At 44.9% G+C, this 12,154-nt stretch overlaps 1 protein-coding gene across 1 annotated transcript in view; it reads right to left on the reverse strand.

Annotated features, from left to right (window-relative positions):
• Positions 1–12,154, reverse strand: part of LOC148524241 (phenylalanine--tRNA ligase beta subunit-like) — a 66,456-nt gene that overhangs the window by 17,792 nt on the left and 36,510 nt on the right. Inside the window, exon 16 of the mRNA XM_088472071.1 lies at positions 4,352–4,504. Within this exon, the coding sequence (XP_088328197.1) occupies positions 4,352–4,504 (153 nt within the window). The remainder of the gene's footprint in view (positions 1–4,351; positions 4,505–12,154) is intronic.

Below are 12,154 nucleotides of genomic sequence, written 5' to 3' on the forward strand. Positions count from 1 at the left end.
TGAGGAGAAGGAGTCAAATATCAAGACTACAAAGCCGAATAAAAACAGACATAACAAGAGAAACATTCAACATGTGAAATAGAATAGAACACAATGGCAGGTAAAGTAGAGCTGGGAGGGCGTCCAGTGTCCCCTGTGGAATCGGAGAAAGGGGTAAGTACCTACATCCTATTTTCTCCTTCATCCACCAGGGGACTTTGAAGGTTAAGACACTGGGGACATCCCAAAGTTTCCCCCAGGCGGGAGCGCTCTGAGAAACCTGCAAAACCCTGCAACCGAAATTAGATTCTGAGGCCGCAAAAGGTATCAAACCGATAAAATCGAACAAAGGTATAGACCGTGGACCAAGTGGCCGCAAGGCACAACTGGGAAGCAGAAGCGCCCCGACAAGAAGTCCAGGTGGCTCCCACGGAGAGAGAGTGGAATGGGCAGAAATAGAGACCAGCGGAATCCGGCCACTAGAAGTATAGGCCTGTAGAATGAACAGACAAATCCATCTGGCCAAAGACTGCTTAAAAGCAGGCCAACCTCGTTTGGAAGCATCATAAAGAACAAACAAGGCATCAGACTTCCGCAAGGTAAAGGCCACATAAATCCTGAGAGCCTGAACAACATCTAGGGTGAGTGAAGACTGAGAAGTATCCGAAAAACACCGGAACCACAATAGGCTGATTGATGTGTAAAGCAGAAACCACCTTTGGTAAGTAGGGTGCCTTAGTACAGAGTTCTGCATGATTATCATGAAAAATCAGGTAAGGAGGTCGACAAGAAAGAGCTCCTAATTCAGATATCCCCCAAAGCCGAAGCCAAGGCCAAAAGGAGGACAGTCTTCCAAGTGAGAAGCTTAAGATCCACATCTTCCAAGGGTTTCGAATATTGAAGACTGGAGAAAAGTCAACAGCAAGTTAAGATCCCACGGTGCTGTAGGCTGGATGAACGGAGGCTGAATCCAAAGAACTCCTTGTAAAAAAGTCTGCACCTGCAGGATTAAGGGAAGACGGAGCTGAAAAAAAGACAGACAACGCCGATACCTGAACCTTCAAAGAATCAAGGCGCAAACCCGCCTCCAAACCCAACTGGAGGAAAAGAAGGAGACGGGAAATCCGAAAGGCAGTAGTGTGAAACCTCCGTTCCTCACACCAGGCTACATAAGCACGCCAGATACAATGATATTGAGCCAAAGAGATTGGTTTACGTGCCCGGAGCATGGTAGGGATTACAGAGTCCGGAACACCACTGCGTCTTAAGATAGCGGACTCAACATCCACGCTGTTAAATATCCACCCCCAGAATGAACACTGCTGAGATAGCCACCACGTGGATATCTGCCCATTAAAGAGTGCGACTTACCTTGCGCATGGCCATGCGACTGCAAGTCCCACCTTGACGATTTATGCATGCGACGGCTGTCACGTTGTCTGATTGGACACGAACTGGCTGACCGTCTAGCAGAGAAACCGCTTCCAGAAGGGCCTTGAAATTCGTCCGGAGTTCCAGCACGTTGATTGGTAGACTCGACTCCTGTCAAGACCAACAGCCCTGGAAGTGATGGTCCCGAACCATCGCTCCGCAACCCGAGGCAGAATGATCCAATTTCAAAGGCGAACCGACGACCTGCAGCAAAGTGGTCGAGCTGATTTTACCAGAGAAGGGAGATTCGTGTTTGAGGCGACAGTCGAACCAGGAGGTACATATGAAGATGTGATCCGGACCACTGGGCCAGGAGATTCAACTGGAAAGGACGAGAATGAAATCTTCCGAACTGAAGAACCTCGAAAGCGGCCACCATTTTCCCTAGAAGACGAATGCAAAGATGAATGGACACCCGTTTCGGTTTGAGAACCAGGAGGACAAGCTGACGAATAGTCTGAGCCTTGTCCACCGGAAGGAAGATCCGTAAAGCAGCCGTATCCAAGATCATTCCCAGAATTTGCAGGCGTTGAGATGGAATCAGACTGGACTTCTGAAAGTTGATTATCCATCCGTAATAAGGACCTGGTGTGTTAAAGCTACATATTCGTTGAGCATCAGATGGGGCTTCTGATGACGAGATTGTTCAGGTATGGAACAATTGTGACCCCGAACGATCTGAGATGAGCGATCACTACCCACAATACCTTGGTAAAGATCCGAAGTGCCGACGTCGGACCGAAGTGCAGAGCCTGAAACTGGTAATGTTCCTCTCGGATAAGAAAATGTAAGAAACACCTATTGTGGCTTCCAAATTGGGATATAGAGAGATGATGTCCATGGATGCTAGGAACCCCCCCCCCTGCTCCAAACCTGCAATCACCAAGTGAAGACGCTCCATCTTGAATCAGTAAAAAGCTAAAGATTTAACAATTTCAGATTCAAAATAGGCCTGACAGAGCCGTCTGGTTTCAGAACTACAAAGAGATTGGAGTAAAAACCCAGACAACACTGATGGACCGGAACAGGTATCAAAACCTTGGAATCCACGAGCCTCTGGATTGATTACAAAAAGCACCTTCTGCTTGGAAACGGGAAGACCTGTGGTGAAAAACCAATGTGGAGGGGGTTCTGCAAATTCTAGTTTGTACCCCAGAGACACCAGATTGCGAATCCAAACAGATGAACTGGTTTGAAACCAGACATCATTGAATCGCAACAGGAGAGCCCCCACCCTGGAGTCTCCTAGGTGGGCCTGGAGCCAGTTATGCAGTAGGTATTTCTGCAGGCTTTGGAACAGGACGGCAGGTCGAACCAGACTGTCGACCTCGGCCTCTGCCTCCTCGGCCTCTACCTCCACGTGTAGCGCAGGTAAGCACTGCGTGGACATCCCCGAAAGGAACAAAAGGAAAGACCAGCCTGAGCGCGACATGCAGCTGGAGCAGTGGAGGGCAGAAAAGTAGACTTACCACCTATAGCCTGGGAGATCCATTTGTAAAATTCAGGTCCAAAAAGAATATCCCCAGTAAAAGGAAGTCCCTCCACCTTTTGCGATGCTTTTGTAGCTGCCCCTTTACCTGTCCTGATGCTGCTACAGACACACACCCACAGACAGAACAGTGGAGAAGAACCACTGGGAACAGAAGGAGAGGAGTCACTATCTCCCTCTGTAATGTATATCCCCCCTCACTCAGCAGCCTAGAAGACACCCCAGTGTACTCACAACCTCTCATTAAGGAGAGTGCTGGAATGCTATTGCCACAGCTTTGTCTGCTGTGGGAGTTGCTGCAGAAGGCTGTCTGTGTTAAGCGCCTGTTTCATATAAAATGGCGCAGAAGAGAGAGCAGAGGGGCTGTACTGGTCCTCCCCACCGCAGGAGAGCCAATGAATGCGTTGCCTCGGCGTCTGTACACTGCCGAGACGCGCTATGGAGACTCCACCCTCTTCTGCCCCCACTGACGCCGGAATCGGCGTCCCACGCCTTAATGTTTAACAATGGCTTTCCCCAGTACAAACGCACTGTATAAGCGCAGCTGATCATCGATGGTAGCCGTGCGCCGTCACGAGCAGCACTGCCAACAGCTTCAACAGCTTCTCTCTCCCTCGCTGTAAAAAATCACTGCTCAGGAAAAGCCTCACACACACACTGTACAGGAGGCTCCATAGATTGAACCTGCCAAGATCAGCAATAACCCTTTCAGATCGGGAAGGGCTGAGGGAGAGGATTGTATTAATTCATCTCAGTCCCCTGCTACTCAGGGGAAGAGGCATACTTACCAGCTGCCACCATCAGGTCTGCGGTGGCCATGGACACAGCCCTCTATGTTAGGCTGCGGCATGTCCCTTCCCTAAGCCAGTGTCAGGGTGCCTGGGACCCGGACACTCACTCTATATTAGTGGCGACGGGTCCCCTGATGCGTCCATGTCGCAGGCTGACAGATGCAGCTGTCGGCCTACCCACAATGCTTGTGGGAAGCTATAAATAAAATGAAAATAAAAGTAAAATACTAAGTTTGGGCTGAGCTCAGCCCCAAGTGACCGGCTCGGGCACGATTCTAAAACTGGGGCTTCAGGGGGATAGAGGGGGAGGAGACACTCACACTTATAAATTTAAAGTGCCAGCTCCACTCATACACCAGTCTTTACCTCAGTGTCAACCTCCAGTGTCCTCTGGGGGATGAAGGAGAAAAAAAACTGTATATTTATTTACACCAAAAGTGTTTTGCTTTGAACATTGCTGCACTTTTAAATCCTGCAGCTAATAAAAGCTGCCACTTAATAATTATTCCCTTGGTCTCTAAGAAATTGACCCTAAGTAATGAAGCCTATAATTTTATCAATGGAAGTATCCAATATTAAGAACTAAGTATCTGAATTCCATTCTTCTGTTTTCTATCCACTGACAAACACAACCTCACAAATTGTAGACACCGTATCTTACCAGAAACAGCTTTGATCTGGTAGCCTCTCTCTGTGCCAGGAGAGACGTCCAACAGCTGCATGATGCGGTCCAGCAGGCCATGGATCACCTCAAACCCTGGGTTCTTGTTGTAGTACACAGCACACAGGTGTCGGTGGTTCCGTGCTCCCACATCTTAAGGGATGAGCAGAAGAACATTCTTGGTTAAAGTGAGTCTCCTAAGATGGACCAGTTTAAGAGTTATCTAGAACATCAGATAGATCAAACAGGAAAGAAACAAGTCACATTTAGGTTATATGTTATTTTTATCTGACTACTTCATTCTGTCACTAAGCCTGAGCAGGGCTCACAACGGCCTCAATAAAAAAAGACGGAGCAGTGATAGGAAAGATGGAAACTGTAACTACTTTCCCTATCCTTGTTTCAGCAATGATGTCTATGGGCTCTATTTACTACAATCCGCATTTTGAATGCAGATTGTAGTGTGATATTACCGACTGAATTCACATTGCGAATTCAGCCAATATCACAGGGATTTACTAAAAATGCCTTGCAAAGACCAGAGCGATAAAGCTCTGTCCCTGTGAATCCCCTACGCAGCCATATCACAGTATTTTCTCAAAGAATACTGTGACAAGTGCCCGCGCATGCGCCGACCGGCCGTTGCTAAGTCCCGCCCCCAAGCCCCCCCCCCTACTCCCTTAATTACACTTACCTGCAGTGATCGGTGCTCCAGGGATGTCCTCCGCGTCTCCGGTCAGCTGACATCTCAACCTGCAATGAGACCCGGCCAGGTGATGACCAGGCCCCGATGCAGGATGGGAGACCAGCTGACCGGAGGGAGGAAATCACAGGAGCCCCGATCACCGGTCCCTGGTAAGTTTTTTTTTTTTTTTACAGTGTATCAGCGTGTGGTCTGTTTAAACCATACAGCTGATCACTGGGGCCCAGCTCCGGGCTCTGCTCTGTCCGTTAGAGCAGAGCAGGAGTCCAGTAACCGGGGAAGACCTTGGATAACGCCACCTCCAGGTGGGCTTTCCCCGGGTATTTTTTCACAATTTGTTTTTAGTAACTACCAGACAGATCGCATTTCCCATAATTATAATGCTTACTAAAAATAAGTGATAATTAGGGCTTGGAGTAGAATTTTATGAATTCTACTCCAATTGCCCTTTAGTAACTTTAGGTGATACTAAAATAATGTGAAAAGGGTGTGAAAACACCCTTTTTCACTTTATTTTTAGTAAAAAATAATGTTAATAAATAGAGGCCTATGTGAGCTCCTGTCTCACCTCAAATCACCTGTTAAAAATGCAATAAAAGATATAAACAGTTTTGTGCACAATTCATTAAACTATATATTTTCTTTTATCATGTCCGCATATAGGTCAAAGGTAAGAGCATCAAAGCAATTATGACCATCCTATGTACTGGGCAAGAAGAATGCCCACTGGGCTCCTGAAAAACATTTGGTGACATCATCACAAAGTCAGACATCTATAAGCATGTACTGCAGGCTGCTGAGCCAATGGGAAGCTCTGCATTAGGGGTCTCACACTCACTCTCTGTATAACATAGTCTGTGTAATATTTATAACATACATACACTGGAATTAGGCTTCACTGCTATTGATGCATTTTTATAACCTGCATTACTGGTTTATTTTAAATCTTTACATGTCACTAAAGCTTGTGACACAGTAGACTATATGTTGTCTGATCCCGCAGATCGGAGTAACATATCGGGTACATCGTGTAGTGTGTACCCATGACCACGCACTCCCACAGGTCGTTAGTGACATTGCCCATCAGACCTACTGCAAGTCCGACAGGGGATGACACTAACAATGCCATGCTGCGCACGTCTCTCCCCCGTCGGACCCTGCATCGGCAAGTGTGTATGCACTTGCAGCATAGTGTCCCGTAGTCCGTGACGTTGGGCTGGGTACACATAGTCTGTGTACCCAGTTTTAGGCCTCAAACGAATCAGCTCCATTCAATGGCTTTTATTATCAACAATTATTAATACAGTGCCACTAATTGCAAACAGAATGTATGGAATGCACATCAGTCCTTGCCCCATTGCCAACCTATCAGCTAAAGCAGACAAAAAGACGACAGCTTCTACACAACTTTTCATATGGCTTAAAATGTCTATGAATTTATTTCAGCACCAGCTCTGACACTACTGGAGAATAAGGATTTTTCCTATACTATTAATGGGGAGGATTCTCCATTCATAGCGAATTGAATAGCGCCGGGAAGGAGCTCCTGGCGCTATTCAATTCAGTGCGCTGTTGTGTCGGAGAATGCCAGTTCTCGCGACTTAACAAGGGTGTTAAGGCGGTATGCAGTCGGGATGCCGACAGTCTAAATGCCGAACGTCGGCATCCTGACTGTCTAATCCCAGCAAGGGTCTAATGACAGGCGGCGAAACCCCGACGCGTGTCATTTTACCTACCCCAGGAGCCCGACGCCCGGCATCCCAATCGCAGGGAAGCCGGGCATGGACAGCCCCACCGGGAGACTTAGGTTTAGGCTGCAGAATAGGAGGGCTAGGGTTAGGCACCCCTAAGGGAGGGTTAGGTTAGTTTATACTTACCTTAGCTGCTGTCGGGATCTACACCTCTGCCGGGCTTCCCGTTAAGGCGCGGTACCCGCCATTCTATGGCTAAAGTGCTGCGTGTGCGGCTGTTAGCGCGGCGCTAAGCAGTAAAACAGCTGCGCGCCCGGCACTTTTGTCGGATTTCTCCTCGCATCCCCAGGGGGATGAGAAGAAATCCTTTGCCCACCCAAACAGCGCGGTGTATTGAATAGCTTTGGGAGCTCCCTCCCGTCGCTATTCAACATCGCATTGGATTGAATTCCTCCATTTTGTGCCTTACGGTTGCACTTCAGCAGACAAGCTTAGTTCTAGGCACGCTATGACCATTGTAATGTATAATGGCCAAATGTTCACTCAGTTTAAGTCATAAATGAATATAAACCCAGCAGTCTTTTCTGAGAGCAATCTACAAATGTTTTATACAATGAAAGGACAGGTTATAAAATTATAAGTCTGAAAATTGGAAAAGGGTGTTTCTTACTTCTCTGCCACTCGCTTCTAACCTCTCGCTTCTGCAAGCGTCTCCTAAAAAGGGCAGAGGGTTTGTATACATTCATATGCTTTCCGCAAGCCATCAAGACTGACTCTAAACAAGGACTGGTAAAGCATGCTGGGACTTGTAGTTTCTCAACAGCTAGAGAGTCACAGGTTGGCAAGGCTTGTTCTAAACCAAATGATTTTCCTCTGGACTGATATAGAATTTATTAAACAGATATATCACCCAATGTCTTTGTACATTTACTTTTATTGTGAATGAGAAGGTTATAGTGTTAAATCTTTAGGAAATAAGCAATATACTAGAATTTCACCTAATGGTGGAAAATTTTGAGGTGGTAGACCACCAATAAGAATATCACAATCCTAATACATGAGAGTACTATTGTTATATACAGCTATAACACATATAACGGTATGCAGATTACCAAAGAAAAGCAGCCGTAAGGCAAAATAGATTCATAAATGAACTGTGATGGAAGACAGATGCATCTATAGAACCTTGTGGAGAGAACAATAAGAGTAACTGTGTGACTATTTTACGATCAAGAGACCCTGTCCTGTAAGACTCTAAACTGCAGCATAGCCATACCTATAGCAGAATTGGAAGACACAATACGTAAAATACTAGTTCATATATAGGCTATGAATTAAATTGAAAATATGGGAGATCTATTCCACAATGATGTAAAAATTACATTTTGAGTTTATGTCCTTTTGCCAACTAATCAAGTACAAAACAACTATCTTTCAGTGCTCAGGAGCCATCGCAGTATACTTAACTGGTAATTATTGGGTAGAATTAGATAATGCCTAGAGTACAATTCATACTTGCACTATGGCATTTTGGATTATCCCTGGTCCATTTTTGTACATTCAAGCCTTCCACCACACTTGCCCACTGAGCATGATGACAGCGCATTGTGTACAAATTCAGTAAAGTTTTACAAGAGTGGTTTTAACTTTAAACCAGCATTGTGCTGTATCTTTCCCATTCAATTTAAAGGCGCATTCATTCCTATGGCCCATTAAATTTCAATGGGGTTGTGTACAACATATAGATCCCCTGAAGAAATGTATGGGCCATTGAGATGAATAGCGCTACACAGCAGTGTGTTCAATGTATCTCTATATGTGTAGTCAAAACAGGGAGTCACCAGGATTACTCAGAAGCAGTTTCCCACCAGCTGCATGTTATAACTTTCAGTTAATTGATTCATCCCTAATTCTGCAGCACGCCACTTTAAGCATCATGTCCTATGGTTTTCTATTTTTATTTTCTTGGTTGGAATAAAAATACATGCTTGTAGAACAAGGGTTATTTATTTAACAATAAATAAATGTATGTATTTTACTTTCAGGTTATTACTAGAGATGTGCGCCGACCCCCGTGTTTTGGTTCTGGTTTTGCCAAAACCGCCCCTTGCGTGTTTTGGTTTTGCATTTTTTGTCTTTTCAAAAATTTATAAAAACTGCTAAAATAACATAATTTGTTTGTTTGTTTTTTGTTCCTACAGTATTATTAACCTCAATAACATTAATTTCCACTCAATCCAGTCAATTTTGACCAGCTCACAATATCGTTTTCATCCGGTTTAGGCCCAAAATTTGTACCGAGCTAGCTGGCTGACTAAGCTAAGCAGCTGCAGTGGGCAGCACAAACACGTGGCAGTTCAACTTCCAACACGGCACATAAGGAAACATATGTTTTCATTAATCAAGAGGCCTGAGGGAGTTGGAGTATGTATGTAGTTGAAGGCAGGGACACGAATTGTTGATTGGTAGTAAATTTTATTTAATTTCATTTTTTGTTTCCGAAGCAAATTTATAAAGGGAGGAGGGGAGAGCATAGGTGAACAATATGTCCCATGTTTTGCCCACAAAATCAACTTGGTGGTTCAGAATATTTTTTTTTTTTTTATTAAAGGGGATTGCAGGAAATGCTGTCTGTGGCCATAAACATTTCTGGACATTTTTGGCATTCAGCAACCACATGTCAAAGATTGTAGCAGCAGTGGCAGTTCAACTTCCAGTATGGCACATCAGGAAACAAATGTTTTCATTAATCAAGAGGCTCGTAGTTGAAGGCAGTGAAAGAAAGATTTGATTAGTAGAAAATGTAATTAAATTTTTTGATTCCGAATCAAATTTATGAGGGAGGAGGGAAGGCATTTACAAATAATATTTTACTCATTCACATCAGTCCTTGCCCCAGAAGAATGCTTGAGCGCTATGTCTGCTGCTGCTGGGAGTGGATTTACATCCCAGAAGGGGACCAGGAAGGCTACTAGTAGTACCTAAAAAAAAAAATAATTGACTGTTAAACAATCCTTTGCAATGGGCAGCAAGTATGACAGCATTCACCCAGTTGCACAGCGGATCACTAACGCCATAACATCTATGATGTGCGCCCAATATCCGCCAATAATGCAGTGGGTTTTAGACAGTTAATTGAGGTCCTGTGTCCCCGCTACCAAATCCCATCAAGATTCCACTTCACTAGAAAAGCAATTCCCAACCTGTACAGGGACATTAAAAAAAAAACAACTTAATTAGTGGCCTCCAAAATGCGTTGTACCTACTGTCCACTTAACCACAGTTATGTGGACAAGCTGAACAGAGCAAACGCAAGATTTAAGATATAAGGTTTAAGTCATACGTTGTGTCTTTCTTCCCAACGGACACAAATCTGAAGAGATGCAAAGAGCTGTTGGTAAGCAAATTGTCAGCTTAAGTGGCACGTGATGCAGCAATAGCTTCTCCTTCGATTTATTCAGCAAGTGCATCTGCCGAGAAAATAAAAACACTTTCCCAAAAGAGCCACTGGTGATGCAGATGAGTCAACACAAAACAAAAAACCTTTTTGGATGGATGCGCTGCAGATGACGTAACAGGGAGGAGATTCCTAGATGGTAAAGGTTCCTACCTCTACTTACTCTGGCTTTACAAAGGGTACAGATGACTTGACAATTGTTGTCCGGATTTGGGTAGAAATAATTCCACACATAAGTGGATTTTTTTGTTGACAATGGGCTTTTCCTTATCATGGGCAATAACTGTTTCTACCACTGGTGCCTGATTTACACAAACATCCTCATCAACAACATCCTTATTAGCGTCAAATATCCTGCTCATCCTGGTGCACTTCCACAGAAGCATCCTCAATTTCTATCTCAGCATGTTCACTTGTGCTTACATCATCATAAGAGGCAGAACCACCAGTCATAAATAAAAGGCCAAGGCCTTTGCCTTTCCTTGCCACTTCATGTGGTGAAAGGCATATTGCCAATTTTATGCCTTTCTGCAGCAAACTTTCCCTTGTTTTTTTCTTTACCGCTGTAAAATATTGGTTCTTGATTTTAGATGCCCTGACTTAAGCCCTGTATGCCCTTTGGCATCGGCTTTAGTAGATGATGTAGATGGACTAGTATCGTCATGACTGGTGGCACTGGCAGCAGCTCCAGCACTAGTATGTGGTTCCTGCTCTCCTCTCAACTGATCGTTCTCCATATCAACAAACGAATGAACTGAAGTGGGGTACAGCACACACTTCAATTTGTACCAATTTTAAATATAACACAACATTGATGTAATTACGTTTTATATATAACGCATGTTATTTAGCGTTTTGTTTTGGTCTTGTAGTCGGCGTGTAGACTAATAATTTATTCACGATTGAGGAAAGAAGTGAAAGGTTGAATATTAGACTGCGCTACGACTTATAGTGTCACAATACGTGGACAATAAACGGGCCGGCAGTGTCACCAAACAATGATAGCACAGCCATGCTGCTAATGCACACACACAAAAAAAAAAAGCACTTTTATTTTTTTAAGACTTGGGAAGAGCACCCCTGAATGAGGCAGCAGTCCCTTGATGAACAACACAGACAGCACCCCTTTTTTATGGACAACAAAGCACCCCTGCAGAGTGCGGACAGACCACCTGCAGAGTCACAAATACGTGGACGATAAACTGCAGCAGTGTCACCGACAGCCAAGTTGCTAACGCACACACAAAAAAACTGGGGAAGAGCACCCCTAATGGACAGAGCACCCCCGTGGATAACATAGCACCCCTTTATGGACTGCAGCCCAAGCCTGATGGACAGGACAACAACACAGCAGCAGTCACAATTAATTGACAGGACAAGTGACACAGCAGCTGCAGCACCCACTGAAGGAAGACCCCCTTTATATACTGCAGCCTAAGCCCCTTTATGGACAACACAGCAGCAGCCTTCAGCCCAAGACCCCGACTGGACACACACACTGAGTGACTGACAGTGACTACACGTCTGCTAGCTTCTCCACAGCCGGAGAGAAAATGGCACCGATCGCGGGTACCTTTATATAATCCAAAACCCGCGAGAAACCGACAGAAGGAGGATGACGTTTTGTCTCGTTTTGACATCAGAGTCACGCGGGAAACCTCGAGCCGCGTTCGGATCTCTGTCCGGATCTCAAAGTTCTGGTGGGTCCGGTTCTCGGAGAACTGGACCCGCTCATCTCTAGTTATTACTTTTATAAAATGAAATTAATGGGGTCATATGGACCACTTACTATTATACTAGCACCCCGGTGGCAAAATAGACAACACTAGAGGGGTACCAATATTACGCAAAGCCCAGGGTTGACAGGAAGAGATTAAAAGCTTTGTACCGCAGGTCTGATTATCTTTGAAAAGTGGTTTGTGTTTGTTTTTATTTGCACTCCCTACAACAGT

The sequence above is a fragment of the Taudactylus pleione genome, unplaced genomic scaffold (assembly GCF_031769625.1).
Source record: "Taudactylus pleione unplaced genomic scaffold, aTauple2 ptg000120l, whole genome shotgun sequence".
Lineage (NCBI taxonomy): Eukaryota > Metazoa > Chordata > Amphibia > Anura > Myobatrachidae > Taudactylus > Taudactylus pleione.